General features: G+C 39.6%; 1 protein-coding gene and 1 long non-coding RNA gene across 2 annotated transcripts; one reads left to right on the forward strand and one right to left on the reverse strand.

Moving 5' to 3' along the window:
* The first annotated feature begins 947 nt into the window (after positions 1-947).
* LOC114381101 lies at positions 948-7,451 on the forward strand. Its single transcript, XR_003659939.1, has 3 exons — positions 948-1,388; positions 6,796-6,868; positions 7,272-7,451. It is a non-coding gene; the product is annotated as an uncharacterized LOC114381101 (long non-coding RNA).
* Positions 7,452-8,918: 1,467 nt separating this feature from the next.
* Positions 8,919-26,043, reverse strand: LOC114382652. The gene is made up of 2 exons (XM_028342212.1): positions 26,026-26,043; positions 8,919-9,569 (listed from the first exon to the last, which is right to left on the reverse strand). Exons 1-2 carry the CDS (start codon positions 26,041-26,043, stop codon positions 8,919-8,921), a joined length of 669 nt encoding a protein of 222 aa, XP_028198013.1.
* Between the last annotated feature and the right edge of the window lie 305 nt (positions 26,044-26,348).

Below are 26,348 nucleotides of genomic sequence, written 5' to 3' on the forward strand. Positions count from 1 at the left end.
CATAGAAGGCTCATTAGCACAAAAGGGCATCCTCAAAAGTCCAGCACTCCTTAAGGTAATTAAATTAAGCCTATTGCTTTGCATATACACTTAAAATGAATCTCATACATGTCATATAATATTATGACCCTTAATTTGCTATAATCATCAATTCGTTCTCTGCAAGCAAAATGAAACACCATCATGTTTGTTCTGCGATCGACACTATCCGCAACCCCATCAAGCCCCATTTATCAATTTTGTGTAAAATATTTTTTTATTAAGGTCCTTTTGGACATTGAGTCCAGTATTGTACTTAATTATTATATAAAATATTATTCACCTTCTTTCATTCATTATCCCGCTCCAACAAATAAAAAATGTTGCCAGCTAGTTTAATTTATTAATTTCTCTTTCAATGTTTAAATTTACACTACTTAGTTAATATCATGCACATTTTAAATTTTATAGTACAAATCTAATTATTAACATTTTAATTGGTTATCTTGAGTCACAGACAAGGTTAGTTGAAGGCAAAGCTTCTCAAACCATTTTCCAACCAAAATTTCGTAAAATGAAGCTGATTTTTTGTCAGGTTATCTTATGGCACAATCATCATTATTATTCCTTACTTAATGTATATATAAAGACACACTACTACAATTTTTAGATTTAACATCGCACGGTTAACATCGGTTATTCACAAAACCGATGTTAACAAAAACGCGGTGACATTTTTGTAAATAAGTAGACTTAGTTAACATCGGTTTTTCTGAAACCGATGTTAACTACTCGATATTAACATCGGTTATTTAAATAACTGATGTTACTATGGAGTAGTTAACATCGGTTTCAGAAAAACCGATGTTAGTATGTCGTTGTTAACATCAGTTTGGTAAAAACCGATGTTACCTAGTTGATGTTAACATCGGTTATTTTTATAAAACCGATGTTGTTATCATTATATATTAAAAATATGAAATTGCACAACCCGCACGCTCGAACCCTATCGTTCTTCTTCTTTCTCCTTCTGCTTGAGTTCGTCTTTGTCGCAAACTGGCCTGCACTTCCGTGACTGCAACCACATTGTGGAGTTCGTGTTTGTGGAGTTCGTCTCTGCCACTTATCGATTGAGGTATGTCCTTTCATTTTAACATTAGGCGTTCGTCATTTTAACATTTGCTTACTTTCGCAACTCGAAGAAAACTAGGAAAGGAAAGAGTCCCAGAAAGGGTGGGAATCGATTTTGGAAGTCCATTGTGGTTCGCGTTAAGACTCCTAGGGCGTTCTTCTTCTTTCTCCTTCTGCCTGAGTTCGTCTTTGTCGCAAGCTGGGCTGCGCTTCCGTGACTGCAACGACATTGTGGAGTTCGTCTTTGTGGAGTTCGTGTCTGGCACTTATCGATTGAGGTATGTCCTTTCGTTTTTACATTAGGCGTTTTTCGTTTAACATTTGCTCACTTGTTGGCCTCTTGATGACCTCCCCAAAGAAAATTTCTCTGAATGGAAACAATCTTGTGCACCACTTTTTTGGGAAACTTAAAAAAAGATAGTAAATATATAGGTAAGGCTGATAAAGCTGAATTAATGAGAGTGATTCTGCCCCCCATAGATAGGCTTCTTTGCTTCCATTTTGCAAGTTTGGTTTCAAACTTCCTTATAATAGGCTGCCACACAATCCCTTGAGTTGTGGAACTCAACGATTGCTTCTGCTTATGGATTTCATGGTCAAGGACAAGAAGCAATCAAGGTTTTCAATGAGATGGAACAAGAAAATCTGCCAGAAAGTGAAGTAATATTCTTAAGGTATTTAGATGGGCATATATGTATTTCTATGGTTTTGTGCAAGGTTGATTGCTATTTGTCTATCTACGTGTTATCAGCTAGTACTATAGTGTATATCGTTGTTTATGGTTCAGATGGCTAACCAAAGAGGAAATGGGTTTTGATTACATGTCTTGCGGAGGGACATTTGTTGTATGTGAATTTTGGAAGTTTGTATAGCTATTGATTCTGGTATTGGGTCTATTGAGTGGGAATTTAGTGTAAAAGGTGTTTTTGGGAAAGTATGCATGAAAACAACACCTTAAGGGGAATGGCATACAACTGGTTTTGGTAGTTGTTAAAGCCTGTTAGCTTCATAAGTGGGGAGTGCGGGTTGTCTTTTAGAAGATTTTTTGGATTTTTCTTATGCTGCCTTGGTTACCCAGTATTTATGCTTCTTTTGAGTCTAAATACAGTGTAACCTCTGGTGGGTTGTGTAAGGAGTTCTTGGAATCTTTCTTTTATTTTGTGTATGGGTTTGGGTACCCCTTGTACCCCTCATTAATCAATTTTGTCTTCTTTGCTGATAAAAAAAAAAACATAAGGAAAAACATGCATGTAATGTTTACTTTTTTTTTTTGGAAGGCAGAAATTATATAGTATTATTAATAAGAACGCAAAATATACAAAGCAGCTATGCTGCCAGCCTCCCAAAAACACAACTGAAACCCAACACAAAGCCCAACCAAAAGACAAAAACAACCCAGATTAAGCAAAGGCCTCCATAAGGTTGGAAGACCAATGATTAAAAGGGATATTAAAATCTTTATCTCTAGCTTTAGACCAGGACCAAGCTAGGAATAAGGCATCATCCATCACTTTGGAAGATACAAAAGGAATTCCCTGAAAAATCAGTAAGTTCCTATGCTTCCAAATGGCAAAAGTTAAGGCAATCCACCACCCACACCATCTAGGATGGTTTCTTCCTACAACAAAACCATCACAAAATAGACTGAAATGACTTGCTGGAGAAGAAGGGAGGACTCCAATAGCCTGGATCCACCTCAAGGATTCCCACCATAGGCCAATAGTCTGATTGCAGTGGAAAAAAAGATGGCCTGCATCCTCCTGCTCAATATGACAAAGAGGGCAGACAGACTCCTGTAAGTCCACATTTCTTCTATGGAGGTTAGCTCTAGTAGGGAGCCTATCTTTAATAAGTCTCCAGGTGAAAATGGCAGCCTTTGGGGGGATTTTTAATTTCCAAATAAGCTGAAAGTTCCTCCCATCTGAAGCAGGTCTATTTTGATTTGACATAAGCCCATAAGCTGACCTGGTAGAATACATCCCACTAGGATCAGCTTTCCACAACAAGTTATCTTTCAAATGTCTCTGAATAGGATAAGCATTGATCTCTTCCATGAAAGCCACAGCTACTCCCTCCTCATACTCGAATAGGTGTCTCCTCCACTTCAGATCCCAGCTCCAATTATTCTGGGAGAAGCTACCCATGGTGGAAATAAGATCATTCTGCTGCTTACTAATCATAAAAAGCTGAGAATATTTCTGTTGCAAATTGCAATCCTCCCCCAGCCAATTATCTTTCCAAAATCTAATTTTATCCCCACAGCCAGCCTTCCAAGCCATATTTTGATGAATAATCTTGAAGTCATCATGCTGATATAACTTCCTAAGGTCCCTCCACCATTGAGAATCCCAACAATGAACTCTGCCATTCTGCAAGGCTGACCACCCCCCATATTTGGAATTTAGAACCCTAACCCAGAACTGGTTCTGATTAGAATATAAATCCCAAATCCATCTTCCCATCAGAGCTGCATTAAACTTGGGCAGATTCTTGATTCCCAGACCCCCTTCCTTCTTGTGGAGGCAGATGACATCCCATTTGACCCAAGGGATCTTCTTTTGATCATGCTCCCCTCCCCACATGAAGTTCTTTTGCAAAGGGACCAATCTATTAGCTATTCTTTGAGGTAGTTTAAAGAAAGATAGGAGATAAATTGGTAAAGCATTCAGAACAGAATTTATCAAGGTGACCCTGCCAGCCATAGATAATCATTTCTGATTCCATTTAGTGAGTTTAGCTTCAAATTTACTGATCAAAGGCTCCCAAACCACCTGACTTGAAGATTTGACACCAATAGGAATACCCAAGTAATGAAAGGGGATACCCATCTGCCTACAATTCAAAAGCTGAGCAGCTTCATGAGCCCAATTAACAGAATCCCCAAAGATCCCAAACTGACTTTTAGCATAATTAATTTTCAGACCAGAGGCCATCTCAAAGCCTCTAAGCATTGCCTTCAAGACAAGAACATTCTCCCAAGAAGCCTCACCAATAAATACAGTATCATCAGCATATTGGAGGATATTAATAGGCTCCTTTTGTTTCCCAACCAAGTAGCTTCGATAAAGATTTTTCAGAATGGCCTCTCGCATCAAACCAGTGAGTCCTTCCCCCACTATATTGAACAGCAAAGGGGCTAGAGGGTCCCCTCTTCTCAGACCACGAGTAGGGGCAAATTCTTTAGTAGGACTGCCATTAACTAAGATGGAAATGGTTGCTGATTGAAGACAGGCAGCAATCCATTGTCTCCATTTAGTACAGAAGCCTAATCTTGACAGCATATAATCCAAGAAAGACCAAGATACAGAATCATAGGCCTTTTCAAAATCCACTTTGAAGACCATGACTGGTTGCTTTCTCTTCAAAGCTTCCTCAACCACCTCATTAAGGATCAGAATTCCATGAAGGATATGTGTATCCTTTATGAAGGCTGATTGCCTTTCATCAACAATACCAGAAATGACACTCCTCAGCTTGTTTGCCAAAAGCTTGGCTATGACTTTATACATACACCCAATGAGAGAAATAGGCCTGTAATCATTTAAAGATTGAGGATGACTTGTTTTAGGAATAAGGGCCATGAAGGAAGCATTGCTGCCTCTAGGAAACCTTCCATGAAAGTGGAATTCATCTACAAATCTCCTGAATTCAGGTTTCAAAACCCTCCAAAAAGCCTTAATAAAATTGAAATTAAATCCATCGGGTCCCGAGCATTTGTCTCCACCACAACTCCAAATAGCCTCTTTAATCTCTTGGTCAGAAAAAGGGGAAGTGATCCCCTCTCTTTGATTCAGTTGTCTTAACTCCTCCCACAAAATTCTTTTCCCAGCTAGATCACAAGGGGCATAGACATTGACTATGAAAAGTCTCTGGTCTTCACTAACCCATCTCCCATCTAAAAATAAAAAGCTATGGCCTTTAATTCTCCTTTCCATATGAAAAGCTGAATTGTTCCATAAACAAAGTAAACCACCAGCTGCCTAAACAGAGGGGACACTGTCCCAAGAAACAGTGGAATCCCCCCACATTGACTGACAAACGATTTTATCAAATTTCTCCCTTTTTGTCTCTTGAATACACACAAGATCAATCTTATGAATTAAATTGAGCCTCCTTATAGCAGCCCATTTAATCCCCCTTCCCAACCCTCTAGAGTTATATGATAGGATAATCATGATTGATGATTCTTGATACCCCTCTCAACTGCCACAGATTTGTCTCTCTGCTCCATCTGAATCATCAAATCCCTGACCATAGGTGAGGCCCATGTCACTGACTAGAGCCATTTGATTTTCCAGGGAAGCCTGGTTACAAATGTTGGCTCTCGGGTCCTTCTTGCAAGCTTTCAGACAAGCCTCATAAGGCTGAGGGGTTGTTTCCTTGGGAGGTTCCAGAACAGATTTGGCCTCTACATTATAGTCCTTAGTTTCCTTTCTTCTAACATAATACTTCATAACAGAGTTAATTGGGCCTAGTGTTTGCTGGCCCAACTCCCCCCTTCCTTTTGAATATTAGAAGGTCCTACGGATAAAGGAGTTGGAGTCTCCAAACAATTAGATTGACCCCTTCTACGGGCTAAGCTTTCCTTAAAAGGACCTGTTATTTTCTTTTCTCCCTCCATAATACCAGCTTTGGCACCAGACAAGACCACCAAGCCTTTTTGCTTCTGATCCATTTATGCCACCTCGATAACTTCTTCTTTCTGCTCCTCCACTGCACCCCTTGGGCTCAGACTAGCTTTTTCCATTTGCATGTCTACACAGCTCCCACTGCACCCCTTGTTTACCTACAATCGGATTATGTGGTACCTTTTGTTTATGCCCCCCCCCCTCCCCCCAGTTAGTGGATGCTTGTTGAACAAATCTCAATATAGAATCCAATTAGTAATTGCAATAAACAAAAGGACAAGAACCCATTTTTCGTTTGGGGATTGTCTTCTAACGAAATGCTTCTCCTTGAATGAATTCAATAAAAACAGAAGCATTTGGGGAAATGACAAAATGCTTGTCCAGGACTAAATTGAACCAAAAACCCAGAGTTCGAGTCAAGTGTGATAGGACTATAGGAGTGTATGCCAAATCCAAATCGGGGTTGGGGGGTTTGAAAATTTAACTGCGATGGAGAGTGATTAGTGGTCGTATCAAACCAAAGGTAGCGTATGATTTTGATTCGTACCTGCTGCCAAAAATGACAATGTGGAAATCGCTTATAGATTCATTGGGTAGAGTGGAATCACATGAAATAAAAATAAATTGGAACAAAAATTTTAAATTAAAATAAAATGTAAAAATATAAGTATTAGTACACTAGGCTTTTTCTTTTCTTAGCACTAGAATTAAATGTGCAATTACTGACCATAGGAACCTCCATATTTAGAGATATACCTATATATCATTCCACATTATATATCCTTGGCTTGAGATCCATTTCCTTCCACATTTATGACAGCCCATCACTTAACCTTCACACCTCCTACTCAGTTGTATTTCTCACTTCATGCTAGACCTTTGTCCTTGCATACTCTCAAATATTCACTTTTTGATGGTTCTATCCTAAAGAAAACTCAAATTTTCTCATAACATAGTTGTCATGCAAAGAACTACAAGTTAGTGACAGTGTGACATTTAATTTATTTATTTTTTGTTAATATATTGATCATATGCTTTTGTTAATTTAATTGAACAGACATTAGGTTACTCAAGTAAGATCATCAAGGCTGCCAGTTACATTGTCCCTCCTTTATCAGGGCTCTCAAAGGGTAATTCATTTCAGTGGCCTTTTTAATCAATGGGTAGAATATAAAACTGTAATCTCTATTCAGTGAAAGAAAGATGGAAGCAATTGCCTTGTTAATTTGGTTGTAGTTTGGGTGAAGTGGCATGATATGGACAAGAAATAATTATATTGCTTTCTTTTGGTGAAAAAATTATATTGCTGTGAACGATGTTGAAGTAATTTTTGAATTTGGGTGATGAGGGAGCATTGATGAAATCTAATTTTTTATGCAGTGAGTACTAAATGATTCATATTTTAAGACTGAACTTTTATATCTAATCACAAATAAAGTTAAATAAAATAGATACTCTTAAGGTCCCTTGGTTCAGCTTGCTATTAAATCACCTTGTCTTGTTAGCTACTAATTGCATTTCATATTTTATTAGGCCCATCCCTTGTACTTAGAAAATAGGATTCTGCTCCAAAGCTGGTCTGATTGGTGAACAATCATTGATGTTTTTGAGTTCACTTAAGTTGGTCTTGCGGTCATTGTTGGAAAGTGAATTGTGCTGAAGCCTCGAACTCAGGTATTTATATGTTTTATTCGAAAACTACTATCAAATTGTTTGTATGCATTACTGGTATACTTTTAGAACTGTTTGATATAGGATCACCAGTTGTTAGTCCTATACAACATAAATTGCAATGCCATGAAAGTAGTATTTATTGAAAAATTTGGAAAGTAAATAACAAATAATGAATTTGCAAGCCCAATACCATTGTTTGGTAGATAAATTGATGTATTTGTTTGACTAACTTATCTAACATCTAATGAGTATCTGTCAATAGTCCTCCCTTAAAGCTATCTTTGAAATGCAGGTTGTGCTGTTCACACACACACACAGAGCCACACACACACCCACATACACACACACAACCACAGACACACACACACACACACACACACACACACAGACCCCCCCCCCCCCACACACACACACAGCCACACACACATACACATACATAACCACACACACACACACACACACACACACACACACACACCGACACACACACACACACCCACAGACCCACACACACAGCCACACACACATACACATACATAACCACACACACAGACACAACGACACACACACACAGCCACACACACATACACATACATAACCACACACACAGACACAACGACACACACACACAGCCACACACACATACATATACAAGACCACACACACACACACACACAACAACACACACACATACACTTACATAACCACACACACACACACCTACATACCCACACACACACGCACACACACACACACACAACCACAAACACAGACAGCCACACACCCACACACACACACACACATACACAGACTGCAACACACACACACACACACACAACAGAAAGTTGAAAATACACACAAAAAATTTGAAGTTATAGCAAAGCACAGGTAAAATCAGTAAATCTGTCTATACCATAGATATTTATGGGGAGGGGAAGAGGATAACAATCCAATTACAACCTTAAGCTGTGGAAAGAAACATCCACGTCAATTTAATTACATTCCATTTAACTAATGTAGTAAATAGAAGGATATGATATGTATCCATCTTCAATATTATTACCTTGAAGAGTTTCTTGCACTCCTTGTACTCCTCTTGATTGACTCAATTCTCTGAAGCCTTATTTGCTCTACAAACTTAGCAATGAACTCATCAGCCTTCTTATCCACATCTAGTCCTTCATCACCATCTGTTTTTGAACTTTCTCCACCGATAACAGATGGACCCTTTCCCTTGTCATTGTTCTGAGCAACGGTTCTTCCTCCTTCAACGTCTTAGTCCTCGGTTTCTATGTCATCGTCGTCATCATCATCGTCAGATTCCACAAGAAGACTTTCTTTCTCAGCTAGCTGTGACACAAGAGGCACGCTTGCATGCCCCATGAACTTGTTACTTCTAAACAATGTGCCTTGCATGGATTTATTTTCTTCATGACTTTTCTTTCCCACTGGTGTGGTTCTCTCACTTGTGAAGCTTCTCTTCAACTCCTTATTAAAGGAAGGTGCTTAGTTGGATGAACCATCAAACCTTGGCTTCATGAACATTGATTTCTGAAACATTGTTGGTGGTGGTGGCGGAGGTGGTGGAGGACAAGACTTGTAGAAGCCCTTCTTCCTCACCGAATCCTCTGCGTTTGAAGACAACATTATAACATAAGTGTTTGAAGACAACATTATAACTTCAGCTCTTCTATTGGAATTGCTTGAAAATCCTTGAGAAATTGTTGACCTATTTAGAGATTGAACATCTGTATCAACACCATCAGCTTCAACTTCTGCATTTCTATTTGAATTGATTGAAAAACTTTTGAAGGTTGTTGACCTATTTAGATATTGAACATCAGCATCAACATCAACATCAACAGCTTCAACTTCTGCTTTTCTATTCGAATAGCTTGAAAATCTTTTAGAACTCATTGACATGTTCAGAGATTGAACATCAATATCTTCTTCAGATAAGCGAGATTTCAAGCTTCGAATGGGCAAAAGCAGAGGCTTCTCCCCACTCTGGTCATCAAAACTAGAATACTTTTGCAACTGTGAAGCAACAACAACAACCACAGGTTCGTTCCTGTAGTGTTGGTTGCTCCAAGTTTGGACTTTTGTTTCATCAGACTCGACAGGGCTCTCACCCTCGTCCTCGAAAAAAGAAGAAACCTAAAGGAACCTTGACACAAGAGTTTGTGCAGTGCCAAACCTGAAGGAACCACAAACACACCCACACACACACATATACCCAACTACAATAATAAAGCATAAGCACCCTTCAAACCCATCATTTTAAATTAGTTACATAATCAACTGCTGATGTCTATATTTGTCTGTAATTGAATTTTACCTTTTGTATGTTCTTGTATGTGATCAGTGTAATTTGCTATATAAACAACTGTTGTTCATGTTGAGTGAACCTTAGATTCCCGTTTGAGACTGAATGCAATGACTCTTGCAGATAGTTTGCATTAGTCATTGTATTTAGTCTTGAATTGTCCGTTTGGACAATTTGGGGAGACTGGTATTTTTATGTTAGATTCATTCATGAAGGTTATTACTATTTTCATTAATTTGATTAAATTTCGGTTCAATGCATTTCAAATTGTTCTCTGAGTGTATACTTGATTATCGGGAAATTCATTTCAGCGATGTCATGTCGTGTACTTGGAGACCAATTTGAAATGCTGCCGAAATTTAGTCAAATTTTTGTAAATAATGGTAACCCTGACGTTTGAAGCTAACATAAAAGACAGTTTTCCTAAATGGGATAGGGTCACACCTATAAATAAAAAGTGAGATTTTTATGCATGGAATTGCTTAGATGGATCCAAGTTGGATGAATGAAAGTCGCATGAGCCCAGAATATGAGGATGGCATCGAACAGTTCTTGCAATTTGCTTCAGAAAGAGGTCGACCGAATGAAGAAGGAAAATATTATTGTCCTTGCATCAACTGTTTGAATGGAAGACGAAAATTACTCGATGACATACGAGACCATCTATTATGTGATGGGATTAAGAAGAATTACACGACATGGATATGGCATGGTGAAGTCACAGACATGCAGAGTGGGTCCCAATCTGAACCGTTTGATGTAGAAATGGGAGATCAGTTAGAGGACATGATTCGTGACCTTGGACAAGAATCTTTCCAGCAAGCACACGCCCCTGTGTATGAAGGATTGCAGAGTGATTCTAAGAAGCCTTTGTATGCAGGGTGCAAGAATTCCTTAACCCTTTTGTCTGTTGTGTTAAGTCTGGTTAATGTGAAGGTCAGGTATGGGTGGAGTGACAAAAGTTTCACCTCACTGCTTGAGGTAGTGCACAATCTGCTTCCAGAGGACAACACGTTGCCTAAAAGTTACTATAAGGCGAAAAAGATATTGTGTCCGATGGGTATGGAGTATCACAAGATTCTTGTTTGCCCCAATGATTGCATACTGTACAGGCATGAATTCCAAGAAATGTCCAAATGCCCTATCTGTGGGACTTCACGGTACAAAGTGAAGGATGAAGAAGAAAGCAGTTCTGATGAAAACTCCAACAAGGGCCCCCCAGCGAAGGTTTTGTGGTATCTTCCAATCATTCCAAGGTTTAAGCATCTTTTTTCCAATGAGAATGACGCAAAAGACCTTACATGGCATGCAAATGGAAGGATTTCTGATGGAATGGTCTGTCATCCGGCTGATTGCTCACAGTGGAAGAAGATTGATGGTTTGTATCCGGATTTTGGGAAAGAGCCAAGAAATCTTAGACTTGGACTAGCCAGTGATGGAATAAATCCATATGGCACCTTAAGCACTCAACACAGTTCATGGTCAGTTCTGCTAGTAATTTACAATTTGTCTCCTTGGTTGTGCATGAAGTGAAAATACATGATGTTGTCTATGATGATATCGAGCCCAAGATAGCCAGGAAATGACATTGATGTTTATCTAAGTCCGTTGGTTGAAGATCTGAGAAAGTTGTGGGACGAGGGGGTTGTAGTGTTTGATGCGTTTCGCAAGGAGACCTTTGAAATGCGTGCAATGCTTTTTTGTACCATTAATGACTTTCCAGCATATGGGAATCTCAGCGGTTATAGTGTTAAGGGTCATCATGCATGCCCCATCTGTGAAGAAAACACAAGTTATATACAACTTAAACATGGGAGAAAAATAGTCTACAGTAGGCATCACCGCTTTCTAACACCCAATCATCCTTACAGACGACTGAAAAAAGCTTTTAATGGAAGTCAAGAGCATGATATTGCGTCAATACCGTTGACTAGTGAGCAGGTATATCAGCGGGTTCAACACCTAAATACTATATTTGGGAAGACCCAAAAGAAGGATAAAAGTCAGAGTTGCATATGGAAGAAGAGGTCCATTTTCTTTAATCTTCCGTACTGGTGTGATCTTGAAGTTAGACATTGTATTGATGTTATGCATGTGGAGAAAAATGTTTGTGACAGTGTGATTGGGATGCTCCTTAACATTCAAGGCAAGACGAAGGATGGCTTGAATACCCATCAAGATCTAGCTGATATGGATATACGATCACAGTTGCATCCAAGGTCTGATGGGAAGAAAATTTACTTGCCCCCAGCCTGCCATACTTTGTCCAAGAAGGAGAAGATAAGTTTTTGTCGGTGTCTTCGTTGGGTGAAGGTTCCACAAGGATACTCTTCAAATATTAAGAGCCTTGTGCAGTTGAAGGAGCTTAAGCTTTTAGGGTTAAAGTCTCACGATTGTCACGTGCTCATGCAACAATTGTTAGTTGTGGCTATACGAGACATCTTGCCAAACAAAGTCAGGTTAGCGATAACTCGCCTGTGCTTTTTCTTCCATGCTATATGTAGCAAAGTCATTGATCCTGTCAAGTTTGATGAGTGGGAAAATGAGGCCGCAATTATACTGTGCCAGTTGGAGATGTATTTTCCCCCTGCTTTCTTTGACATCATGATTCACTTGATTGTGCATCTGGTCAAAGAAATCAAATGGTGTGGTCCTGTTTATCTACGGTGGATGTACCCGGTTGAGCGATACATGAAGATCTTAAAAGGGTATACAAAGAATCTATATCGTCCATAAGCATCTATTGTTGAGAGGTACATTGCAGAAGAAGCCATTGAATTTTGTTCAGAATACTTAGAGAAGGCTAAACCTGTTGGCCTTCCTGAGTCTCGGCATAATGACAGAGTGGGTGGTAAGGGTTCAAGAGGACTGCATGTGATCACTCCAAGTGTAGAAGATTTGTTACAAGCTCACTTGTATGTCTAGAACAACAGTAATGAAGTTTTGTCATACATAGTTAAGCATGAAGCTTTAGTCAAACAGAATAATCCGAAAATGTCAAAGAATTAGGTGTTGAAAAAGCATAACAAGACTTTCTATGATTGATTTAAAGATACAATCTTTGCAGATGAGAATGCTTCAGAAACATTAAGAAAGCTAGCAGATGGGCCTAAAAGAAATGTTATAACCTGGCAAGGATACGACATAAACAGGTATTCATTTTACACAAAGCACAAGATGACAAAAGTACAATGCAGAACAGCGGGGTCACCCTAAGGGCTGAACCCCAACACTTTGCAAGTGTCAATGACGCCAATCCCTGTGTAGCTTCCATCCCTTACTTTGGGTTCATTGATGAAATTTAGGAGCTTAACTATGTGAAATTTACGGTATATGTTTTCAAATGTAAATGGGTTAACAGCAACACCGGTGTGCGCACCAATGATATAGGATTTACGTTGGTAGACCTAAAGAAACTTGGTTACCACAATGACCCTTTCATCATGGCAGAACAAGCTAGACAAGTATTTTACGTGCAAGACCCTTGTGATGAAAGGTAGTGCATGGTTCTGCAGGGCAAAACAATTGGTGTTAATGTAGAAGATGATGATTCATACATGGACACCTATGTTAGTCCTTTGACTGCTCAAATCACTCCTAACGTTGTTAGAGAAGAAGAAGCTGACGACGTTCATGCTAATCGAAATGATCATGATGAAGGAGAATTGATTAGCATCGTCTAATGTAATTTTCTACAGAGACAGAGGTCACCAAAGCAAGTAAGTGACAGCTACATTTTTCTCTGATTGAGGCATCGGTATTTTGTTTTAGATGGTATCCTTAGGACTTCATGCAGCTCATGTTTGTCGCCAGTTTCATCATCCACCACCATTTTCTTCTCTGTCTTCTCACATTTGTTGTTGTTAAACCCATATTTATATTTTCTTCCCTTCATGTCTTGTTTTATCACAACTTTAGCCGAATCTTGTAACTTCAGCACAGTTGAATCTCCTATCTTATTCTCCAATGACACGCTTTGATGGCCTGTATCTCTTTTCTTCGTATGTTCTAGTCCTTTAGCTTCAGAATTGATGCAATCCTCCCTAGGAAGGGACCAATCACAAGAACCATGAGCAAGAGGCTCCAAGAAGATTGGGCTAGAGCTGCTGAAGAAGGCCCTAGGGTTCTCATGAACCTTAGGGTAGATTTCTGAGCCCATGGGCCAAGGTTGGGTCCAATTATCTTTGTACATATTAGACTAGGATGTCATTATATTTGGTCCTTGTATATAGGGCTCCATATTGTAGGTAGGGTACCCTAGAAATATAGGATTTTTCAGCCCTTGTATTTTTGGGCACCTAGACCAGTTTTTGTATTAGGGGTAGTTTTGTAATTTCACATGCACTAAGTGGATATTTGATGTGTGTGGCTGGAAATAAATTTAATTGAATTGGTAGAAGCCCAATCCAATTAAATTTTAGAGGGGGAGGTGAGCATTTGCTTACTACACCCCATTGCCACATCATATAGTCACACTTTGTGCATGTCCTTCATGCTTTTCATGCCTCATGACACCTAAGCACACTTAGTGGAGAATCTTGGAATTGATCTTGGATTAGTGGGCTGAACCATAACTAAAATTCACTAATCATAATTAGTGAAATTTTGGCTCCAAAGTTTGGCTCCACAAATTCAATTTCAAATTCAAGTGAAATTTGAATTTCCCTCCAATTTTGTGTGACACTTAGGCTATAAATAGAGGTCATGTGTGTGTATTTTTTTTAAACTTTGATCATTTGAATATTAACTTCAGATTTCAGAGCTCCTTTTGAGCACAAAATTTCGTGCTCTTCTCTCCCTCTCCCTTCATTCATCTCCTTCTTCCTCCAAGCTCTTATCCATGGCCTCCTATGGTGGTGAGCTTCTTCTAGACTCATCTTCTCCTTGAAGTGGCGTCTCCTCTCTCTCTTCCTTCTCCATTCCGCTGCCATTTTATCTTCCAAGAAGCAAAGGAATCCATTGATGAAGAAGATCCTAGGCCTACAAGCTCCAATGGAGCTTGCATCATGTGGTATCAGAGCATCTTCATCTAGGTGATGTTCTTTTGCTTCCTCTATCTTTTTGTTCGGTGAATTCTCTTTAATTCCTTGTTCTTCATCTTATTCTCCATGTATATCCTCCATTGTCTTGTGGTTTGGTGCTGTTTAGAGTAGATTAAAAAAAAAATAAACCGATTAAATCTTAGATCTACACTTGTTCTTGCATTTCTATGGTTCAAATTTTGTAGATCTACTCTTGAATCTTGTTTTTGTGTTGATTTTAGGTTCTATCATTTTTCATTCATAATATTCTTGTGCTGAACCTTAGATCTAAATTTTCTTCCAAAATATTGATTAAAAAAAAAAACACAAAAATCTAAGTGTAAATCACTTAATCCATGTTGTCTTAGAGTCATGTTTAGTCATAGTAATTGTCACATTATGTTCTAAGTTTGTGTTGAATTTTATTTTGTTGATTGAATTCTAGATACATTTGTTCATGTATTCTTGTCATTATTAGCCTATCTTTTGAATTTTGAGTCTAATTCATGCATGTTATTTAGTTCATAACATGTTCTAAATCAATTCCTAGAAGTAGTCTTGTTCTTGAACTCTTTTTTGTTTTCTAAGATTCCTACATGATGCCTATGATGAAGTTGAGTTGTGGTGCTGAGTTGTGGCTGGATTTGTGAATCAAATAAGTCTTAAGCTCTCTTGAATTGTGTTATTCAAGATAATTGAGCATAAGCAAACACAAATTGTAACTATCCAAGCCTTAAGCAACATAAACACTACTCTTGATTTCTAGGTTGAAATCGCTGGTGCTGGCAGCTTGAACATACAAAATTGTATAAATTACTGGGAATTGGTCACAACGATTTTTGAGCTGAAAGTTTTACTGAATTTTCTAGACATCTGGAAAAAAATTATAGAAAAAGAACCAAGCGATTTGGATTAAAGGAAAAAATAATAAAAATCACACAAGTTGGCAGAAAAATCAGTGTCCAGAAAAAAAAAAAGGAAAAGTGAAAGGAAAGTGTGCTTGCTATTTTGGCTCAAAATTTGTTCTATAATTGGTGCCTATTTTATACCAATCCTAGTTCTGAAATTTCAATTGAAAATTATTGTGAAAACAAGTGCCAAAACTAGAGGTTTCTTGAGTCTTTTTTTTTTTTTGAGTTTTTCTACTCTACTCTAGAGCCATTCTAGGTTTCTCTTTGAGTCCTAGCTTGCTTTTTTGTGCTTTTCATTGCTTTAATTGTTGAATAATCTTTGGAAATTTGTCTTGTTAAAACTCTATTGGTTTAGCTTTCATTTCATTTTTTTTTGGTCTTTGGTTATTGCTTGTCTCTTTGTTTCCTTGCTTGTGAGTTGCCATATAGGGAATTGGAAAGGAGGATTGGTGCCATATCTTGAAGAATTTGAGTCAAGAAGAAAGGGGCCAACCACCTTAAGAGCTATTGGACTAAGAAGCACTCCAAATTGAGTGAAATACTCAAGAGAGAATAGCCACCACAATTGAGGACTTTTTTTTTTGTAATTTTGTAATTGGCAATTTGTTTTGTTTTCAAATTTTGTAACAAAAAGGCCTTTCATTGGAAGTAAGTTGGGAGCCTCCAATAGGTCACCCTACTTCCATTTGTGTGTAATAATTTTAGGCAATTTTCCCTTAGGATAGTGAGTGTTTTGTTGGGAACCTTAAATGAGGTCATCCAAACACTCTTAGGATCCGCCTAGTTTGCATTTCTTGCACTTTAATTTCTTGCTTACTTTCATAGCTTATTTCTTTTACCCTCCATTGTCAAACCACCTAGATAGCTTGCCTTTTACCAATTAGTTTTTACCTTATCTTTCACACCTCTTTTAGTGTTTATTTTGGCTAGTTTCAACCATAGTTTCTTTTACCATTTGTTTTCAAACCCCCAACAAGAAAGAACCATAACTTAGGAACCAACATGAGTCTTCATTCTTCATCTAGTGTTAATGGTGAGGGTTCTACTCCTAAGGACCCCTTGTATAAGATATTAGATGAGTTGAGATCCCTTAAGTTGTGGAAAGAAAAACAAGAGAGAAAAGAAAAAGGTAAAAAAAAAAGTGGAAGAAATATGTCAAGATGAAAGAGAGAAAATAAGAGAGGAAGAAAGAAGAAAAATAATGAAAGAAATGAAAAGAGAAAAACATGCCTCCTATAGTAGTCATGACTCTTGCAAGAGTTTAAGTGAAGAACTTAGCGACTATTATAGAGGGCGTCATAGTTCACATACTAAACATCACTCCCAAAGAAGAGAAAAGGATAGAAGGCCTCAAGAGGTTAACATTAGCCTCCCATATTTCCATGGAAAAGATAATGTTGAGGCCTACTTAGATTGGGAAATGAAGGTTGAACAACTCTTTGCTTGCCATCATATTAGCGAAGAGAGAAAAGTTCCATTGGCTACCCTTAGCTTTCAAGGGTATGCCCTCTATTGGTGGACTTCCCTTGTTAAAGAACAAAGGATTCATGGGGATCCTCCAGTAGAGTATTGGAATGATCTTAAGAGTTCCCTTAGGAAGAGGCACATTCCCTCCTACTATGAAAGGGAGCTTATGGACAAGCTCCAAAGGCTTAGACAAGGGAGTATGAGCGTTGAAGAATATAGACAACAAATGGAACTACTCCTTTTAAGAGCTGGACTTAGGGAGGAGGAAAGAACAAGCATAGCTAGGTTCCTTAGTGGGCTCAATATGGAAGTGAGGGACAAGGTTGAACTCCTTCCATATAGGGACCTAGATGAGCTAGTCCAACTTTGTATAAGAGTGGAGCAACAACTTAAAAGAAAGCCTTCTTCAAAATCTTATGGCTCTCACTCTTATCCAAGGAAGGACCAAGCCCATGGAATTTTAGGGGCTGCACCTTCAAAACCCAAGGAAGATAAGGGTAAGACCATAGAGAAATACACCCCTAAGACTAGTTCCCAAGAAAGGACTAGCAACATTAAATGTTTCAAATGTCTTGGGAGAGGTCACATTGCCTCTCAATGCCCCACAAAGAAAACCATGATCATGAGGGGTCAAGACATTTATAGTAGTCAAGAGGAGACTACTTCTTGCTCTTCCTCTAGTGGAAGTGAAGATGAAGTAAGGGGTGAAGAGTCTAGTGAGGAAGTCTACCCCCATGAAGAAGGTGACCTCTTAATGGTTAGAAGGCTCCTTGGAGGTCAATCTTGTGATCTATCTCAATCCCAAAGAGAGAACATCTTTCATACAAGATGCAAAATTTTAGATAAAACTTGTTCTCTCATTGTGGATAGTGGATCTTGTTGCAATTGTTGTAGCACAAGATTAGTTTCCAAGTTGAACCTCACTATCATTCCCCACCCAAAACCTTATAAACTTCAATGGCTCAATGAGCAAGGGGAAATGATAGTTAACCAACAAGTGAAGGTACCTTTCTCCATTGGGACATATAAGGATGAAGTTAATTGTGATATAGTTCCCATGGAGGCAGGACATATTCTTTTAGGAAGGCCGTGGCAATTTGATAGGAAGATAATTTATAATGGCCTAACTAATGAGATTACCCTCACCCATCTTGGCACTAAATTTGTGTTGCATCCTCAAACACCTTCACAGGTGGCCAAAGATCAAATAACTATGAAAGATAAGAGGGATGAGGAAGAAAAATTAGAAAAACAAAAGAAAAAGAAGGATAGTAAGGCCTTGTCTTCAAAGGCCAGGGGGAAGGAAAAAGAGGGAAAGGATTCCTCCAAGAAGATTGTTAAGAAGGAAAATCATTTTGCAACAAAAGGTGATATTAAAAGAGCACTCCTTCTTAAACAATCTTTCTACCTTCTCCTATCAAGGGAAACATCCCTTAGCACTGCCACAATTCCTACATTTGAGACCTTACCCCCAAAGGTCCAAGAACTCTTACATGAATTTGGTGATATATTTCCCAAAGAGATACCCCCTGGGCTACCTCCTTTAAGGGGAATAGAACACCAAATAGATTTAGTCCCAGGAGCAAGCCTTCCTAATAGGCCAGCCTATAGGACTAACCCTCAGGAGACTAAGGAGATAGAGTCTCAGGTTAAAGAATTGTTGGAGAAGGGCTGGGTCCAAGAGAGCCTAAGCCCATGTGTTGTGCCAGTGTTGTTGGTGCCCAAAAAGGATGGTACGTGGAGAATGTGTACAGATTGCAGGGCCATCAACAACATCACTGTAAAGTATAGGCACCCCATTCCTAGACTTGATGATTTGCTTGATGAGTTGCATGGTGCCAATATCTTTTCAAAAATTGATCTTAAAAGTGGTTATCACCAAATCAGGATGAAAAAGGGTGATGAGTGGAAAACTGCTTTCAAGACCAAGTTTGGTTTGTATGAATGGCTAGTGATGCCTTTTGGGCTCACTAATGCACCAAGCACCTTTATGAGGCTTATGCATCATGTCTTAAGGGATTTCATAGGTAGATTTGTAGTTGTTTATTTTGATGATATTTTAGTGTATAGTAGGAGGCTAGATGATCACTTAGGACATCTCAGACAAGTTCTTTCAGTCCTTAGGAAAAACACCCTCTATGCAAATATAGAGAAGTGTACCTTTTGTGTAGATAATATAGTTTTCTTAGGTTTTGTAGTTGGTAGAAATGGGGTCCAAGTGGACCCTGAGAAAATCAAGGCCATCCAAGAATGGCCCACCCCAAAAAGTGTGGGAGATATTAGGAGCTTCCATGGGTTAGCAAGCTTCTATAGAAGGTTCGTTCCTAATTTCTCTACAATTGCATCACCTCTCAATGAGCTGGTGAAGAAGAATGTGGCATTTACCTGGGGTGAAAAACAAGAGCAAGCCTTTGCTTTGCTCAAAGAAAAGCTTACTAAGGCACCTGTTCTAGCTCTTCCTGACTTTTCTAAAACTTTTGAGCTAGAATGTGATGCCTCTGGAGTGGGAGTTGGAGCTGTATTGTTACAAGGTGGGCACCCTATTGCTTATTTTAGTGAAAAACTTCATAGTGCCACCCTCAACTACCCCACCTATGATAAAGAGCTTTATGCCTTAATAAGAGCCCTCCAAACTTGGGAACATTACCTTGTTTCCAAGGAATTTGTCATTCATAGTGATCATCAATCACTTAAGTACATTAGAGGGCAAAGCAAGTTAAACAAGAGGCATGCAAAATGGGTAGAGTACCTAGAGCAATTTCCATATGTTATCAAATACAAAAAGGGAAAAACAAATGTGGTAGCTGATGCCCTCTCTAGGAGACACACATTGTTTTGCTCCCTAGGAGCTCAAATTTTAGGATTTGATAATATTAGGGACTTGTATGCTTTAGATGAACATTTCTCTCCCATTTATGAGAGTTGTGGGAAAAAGGCCCAAGATGGATTCTATTTGGCTGAGGGGTATTTGTTCAAAGAGGGAAAGCTTTGCATACCCCAAGGATCCATTAGGAAATTACTTGTGAAAGAGAGCCATGAGGGTGGGCTCATGGGCCACTTTGGGATAGACAAGACCCTTGTCTTCCTCAAAGAAAAGTTTTATTGGCCCCATATGAAGAAAGATGTCCATAAGCATTGCACTAGGTGTGTGGCTTGTTTACAAGCCAAGTCTAGGGTGATGCCTCATGGGCTATACACACCCTTACCCATCCCATCTGCACCTTGGGTAGACATTAGTATGGACTTTGTCCTTGGGCTTCCTAGAACCCAAAGAGGTGTAGACTCTATCTTTGTGGTGGTGGATAGGTTTAGCAAGATGGCACACTTTATACCATGCCACAAGGTGGATGATGCTTCCCACATCTCAAAACTCTTTTTCAAGGAAGTTGTGAGACTCCATGGTTTGCCTAGGACCATTGTGTCAGATAGAGATGCTAAGTTCCTTAGCCACTTCTGGAAAACTTTATGGGCTAAGTTAGGAACTAAACTTCTTTTCTCTACCACTTGTCATCCACAAACTGATGGGCAAACAGAGGTAGTGAATAGGTCTTTATCCACCCTTTTAAGGGCTCTTCTGAAAGGCAACCATAAGTCTTGGGATGAGTATCTTCCTCATGTAGAATTTGCCTACAACAGGGGGGTTCATAGAACCACCAAGCAGTCCCCTTTTGAGGTTGTCTATGGGTTCAATCCCCTAACACCGTTAGACCTCATTCCCCTCCCACTAGACACTTCTTTTATACATAAAGAAGGGGAATCTAGGTCAGAATTTGTAAAGAAGATGCATGAGAGGGTTAAGAACCAAATAGAGAACCAAACAAAGGTGTATTCAACTAAAGGCAATAGAGGAAGAAAAGAGCTAGTTCTTAATGAGGGTGACTGGGTTTGGCTCCATCTTAGGAAGGATAGATTCCCTACTAAAAGGAAATCCAAGCTTAGCCCTAGAGGGGATGGACCTTTTCAGGTTTTGGAGAGGATCAATAACAATGCCTATAGGTTGGACCTCCCAGAAGAGTATGGAGTCAGCACCACTTTTAACATTTCTGATTTAACTCCTTTTGCAGGTGGAGCTGATATTGAGGAGGAGGAACTAACAGATTTGAGGTCAAATCCTCTTCAAGGGGAAGGGGATGATGCAATCCTCCCTAGGAAGGGACCAATCACAAGAACCATGAGCAAGAGGCTCCAAGAAGATTGGGCTAGAGCTGCTGAAGAAGGCCCTAGGGTTCTCATGAACCTTAGGGTAGATTTCTGAGCCCATGGGCCAAGGTTGGGTCCAATTATCTTTGTACATATTAGACTAGGATGTCATTATATTTGGTCCTTGTATATAGGGCTCCATATTGTAGGTAGGGTACCCTAGAAATATAGGATTTTTCAGCCCTTGTATTTTTGGGCACCTAGACCAGTTTTTGTATTAGGGGTAGTTTTGTAATTTCACATGCACTAAGTGGATATTTGATGTGTGTGGCTGGAAATAAATTTAATTGAATTGGTAGAAGCCCAATCCAATTAAATTTTAGAGGGGGAGGTGAGCATTTGCTTACTACACCCCATTGCCACATCATATAGTCACACTTTGTGCATGTCCTTCATGCTTTTCATGCCTCATGACACCTAAGCACACTTAGTGGAGAATCTTGGAATTGATCTTGGATTAGTGGGCTGAACCATAACTAAAATTCACTAATCATAATTAGTGAAATTTTGGCTCCAAAGTTTGGCTCCACAAATTCAATTTCAAATTCAAATGAAATTTGAATTTCCCTCCAATTTTGTGTGACACTTAGGCTATAAATAGAGGTCATGTGTGTGTATTTTTTTTAAACTTTGATCATTTGAATATTAACTTCAGATTTCAGAGCTCCTTTTGAGCACAAAATTTCGTGCTCTTCTCTCCCTCTCCCTTCATTCATCTCCTTCTTCCTCCAAGCTCTTATCCATGGCCTCCTATGGTGGTGAGCTTCTTCTAGACTCATCTTCTCCTTGAAGTGGCGTCTCCTCTCTCTCTTCCTTCTCCATTCCGCTGCCATTTTATCTTCCAAGAAGCAAAGGAATCCATTGATTAAGAAGATCCTAGGCCTACAAGCTCCAATGGAGCTTGCATCAAGAATGCATAAAGCAATCTGAATTTTCCAATGATCACCAAAGGCTTCTACATCAGCATTGACACTCTCCACCCTCTTTGGTTTATGCTTATGTGCTGCATTTCGTGCTTCCTCCTTATAAATCTCATATTTATTAGAGGTTGCACTAGAACAATCAGCACCAATTTCTGCTTCTTCCTCGTCTACCAGCTCAATATCTTTCCTTTCAACTTTTGTTTTGTAAATTACAGTGTAGTTTACAAAAGCAAAGCTGAAACGAAAGATATTGAGCTGGTAGAGGAGGAACAGACACGGATTGGTGTTGATTCTTCTAGTGAGACCTCTAATAAATATGAGAATTATAAGGAGGAAGCACGGAATGCAGCACAAAAGCATAAACCAAAGAGGGTGGAGAGTGTCAATGCTGATGCAGAAGCCTTTGGTGATGACTGGAAAGTTCAGATTGCTCTATGCATTCTGAAGCTGAAGCACTAAAACATATGAAGAAAAGAGATACAGGCAATCAAAGTGTGTCATTGGAGAATAAGACAGGAGATTCAACTGTGCTGAAGATGGGAAATTCGGCTAAAGTTGTGATAAAACAAGACATGAAGGGAAGAAGGCATAAATATGGGTTTAACAACAATAAACGTGAGAAGGCAGAGAAGGTAAGGGTGGTGGATGATGAAACTGGCGACAAACATCAGTTGGATGAAGTCCTAAGGATGCCATGTACATGTGTATTTCTGAAGATATAGTATTTATATTTCATCACGCATACATTGACTGCTGATTACATGTAATAGACTTTTTATATCATGGTTGCCCCAAATCACAATTAAAAAGCACAACTAAATCACTTATGATCCTGTTTTGATTAATCCTATTTTGTATGTTGTTGTATGTTATTGTATAAAAGATCATGGGTTCTCCACCTGCCTCCCCTCCTCCTCCTCCTCCTCCTCCTTCAGACGCATCGGCTTCGCCATCTGTCATGAAGCGGACACGCAAAGCCTCACGTCTACGATCGTTGTCCACTAGACCACCTGGTGGTGAGAGACCAGTGGTCCATGTTGATCCTGCTACCGGGAAGGCCGACGGTCCCCACAGGAAGAAATTAAGAACATATTTGGGGATTGTGGCGCGTGATAAGGTGGACGTCACCTACGAGAACTGGAAGGAGGTCCCTACTGCTTAGAAGGACCTAATTTGGGAGGATATTCAAGTATCTTTCTTTTCTTATTTGATTTTGTTTAATTAATAGCCAAAAAAATACATTATTGTAACAAATAAACTTTATTTGATGTTGTCAGGCGGAATTTGATATCCCAGAGGCTTCTGACAGTAGGACGAAAAGGAAGTTACTTCAGACCGTGGGGGAGAGATGGAGGCAGTTTAAATCAGACCTCACAAGGAAATGGGCCCTTGCAGTCGATCAGGACGGTGTCGAGGACACTGTCTGTGAGAAATACTGCATCAGCAAGGAAAAGTGGGTCCAGTTTTGTCAAAGTTGGAGAGACCCTTCTTGGGAGGTATGTTCCTTGCCATTTAAGTTTTTTTTCAAAAAACATGATGTTGTTATACTTCATTCTACCAATTCCAAACATTATTGTTTAATTTTTTTAAGATGTGTGCAAGAAGGCACAGGCCATCCAGAAGCAGAATACTGCCCCCCCCACGTTTTGTCTCGTGGGGGTTATGACTATTTCGAGCAGAAGCTCCTGGCTGAGAAGACGAAGAAGAAGCTGGATGAAGCTGCACAGTCAAGAAGCGTTGATGGGGTCATCGACCCTCCATCCCCAGTCAGACGCCACGTGAAGTGGAAGATGGCCCGCACGAAGAAAACAGGGGAGATGACGACTGAGGCCGCAAAAGAAATCGCTGAGAAGATTGTAAGTCATTTTCAACTAACCATTACAATTATATTTCAATATTTTGTGAATGTCATGTACCACTGTTTGTTTTCTGTGCAAGATTCCTTTGAGGAGCAGGCCACACAGGGATCCTTCGTCCCCCATGGACGTCAGGATGTTCTCGCCGCTGCTATTGGACGTTCAGAGCACCCTGGACGTGTCCGTGCTACTGGAGTTGGTGTCACCATCAAGCAATCCTTTGGATCGGCTCCATGGACGTCCCGCAGCTCTTCCTCCCTGCCTCCTGACGAATTGCAGCAGCTGACCCAGCAAATCAGGGACTAGCTAGAGGAGTCCATCACAGAGAGAGTGACGCGGCAAGACATGGCATCCTTCAGCCAGATGCAGTCCCAGCTTCAGTCGCAGATGCAATCTCAGGGACTTGCAGTGCCTCCTGACCCTCTGGTTGGTCCCTCCAATCCTCGAGTGAGCACAAAGGAGAGTTGTGTTGATCCCTCAAGAAACGATCCTGAGACGGGTGACTCTGACAGGTGCGGCTTGTACATAGAAGCAGATCCTGCCCGCCTGGTTGCCATGGGAAGAGTTTATGAGGGATCCACTATTGTTCATAACACTCCTTTGTTGCCTAGCCAAGTAAAGGTGAGTGTGGAGGAGGTTACAGATGCAGATGCTTCAGTTCCTGAACCCACTGATGAGGTTTCCTTAGTGGGGCAGGCACTTCACACCATCCTTGCTTAGTCGACACATCTGGTCAAGTCTTTATCACAGTAGGTACTTATTGTCCTTACTATATGTTTCTTCTTTTTAAATTAATTCATTAAGCGTGCCTCAAATTAAGCTATTTAACTTTGTTTCATGAACAGGTAGTTGTGTCTCCGGCAAAACCACCTCCAAAGCCCGATCCGGAGGTCGATGATCTGCTTTATCTGATGACATTGACCATCCCAGAGCTTTTCTTGAGGCCTTATCAGGTTAGATGGGATGCCATCGTGTTTGGGGTCTTTAATCCAGATTTCTCCCTTTACATAAAGCACGAAGACCTCTCCGAAATCGCACACGGTTGTCAATGTCTCAGCATATCAGTCTTACAGTTGTGGATTCTGTAAGTCATTTTATATTACTTTTAATTACCTAAGTTATTGCTTTCAATTCATAAATATTTAACTTTGACTTAACATAAACAGGCATCTCATTGAAACATGTATGCGAGCGGGGAATTCAAATATCTATGGATTCCTCGAGCCACAGTCCATTCAGAGGTCTGGGCAATCGCAATTTGAGTCTGAAAGTTACATAAAGAGTTGGATGCAGAGTTCACAACGCGATGTCTATCTTGGAGCCTACCTAAATGGGTAAGTCACAAAATAACTGAATTTAATTAATGTTTACTAATGTACTAACCCATTTTAGGTTCCACTACAGTGGACACTGGCAGATGGTGGTCATCCTGCCCAAGGAACACCTAGTTGTCTGGTTTGTTCATTGCATAACAGGCCAGACAACTACCTTAAGGGGATTATTAATAGGTTAGTGTTCTTTTCAATACATTTGCATTGAAATACCTCAACGCACAACACCAGTTTTTAATTGTTACTCATCTGGAACAGTGCTTTAAAAGGTCTTGATGATGCTCCACAGCCCAAATCAAAGGCTCATGCTAGGTGGATTGTCGTCAAGGTACGTCATTTACATAAAACTTCCAATTATATATATTTCTTTATGTGTCTGTACACTAGTTGTTTAATTAATATCCAAATTTCATTGAGTGAATAGGCAATTTAGTCCCTGAGATTGTAACCAATTTGCATATTAGTCCCTAACTTAAATTTTAATTCATAATAGTCCCTAACTTTACCTCCGTTATGCAAATAAGTCCCTGCTATTAAAATCTAATTTCCTCCGTTAGTCAAATGTCTGTTTGGCAAACCTCAGTCCACGTAAGCATCTCAATGTGGCAAGTTTGAGTCCAAGTCAGCAATCCTATGTGGCAAGGCAAGGACTGAATTGAAAAATTAGGTTAAAAAGAAATCAAAAATGATGTAAACCCATTTTCCCTTTCACTGTCTTACTGCTTGTAGGGTTTTTTAACTGTTTGCGGTTTGCTCTTCCCTCCCCTGCATTCTCGTGATTGTGAGGGTTCGCGCTTTTTGTCAAGTTGGTGGTTTTTTTGCGTTCATTTCATTTGCATTGCTTTGGTGGTTTGATTTGGGGTTTTATATGTTCAAGGGGTTTCATTTGCATAGTCTTCGT

This window comes from Glycine soja, chromosome 13 (assembly GCF_004193775.1).
Source record: "Glycine soja cultivar W05 chromosome 13, ASM419377v2, whole genome shotgun sequence".
Classification (NCBI taxonomy): domain Eukaryota; kingdom Viridiplantae; phylum Streptophyta; class Magnoliopsida; order Fabales; family Fabaceae; genus Glycine; species Glycine soja.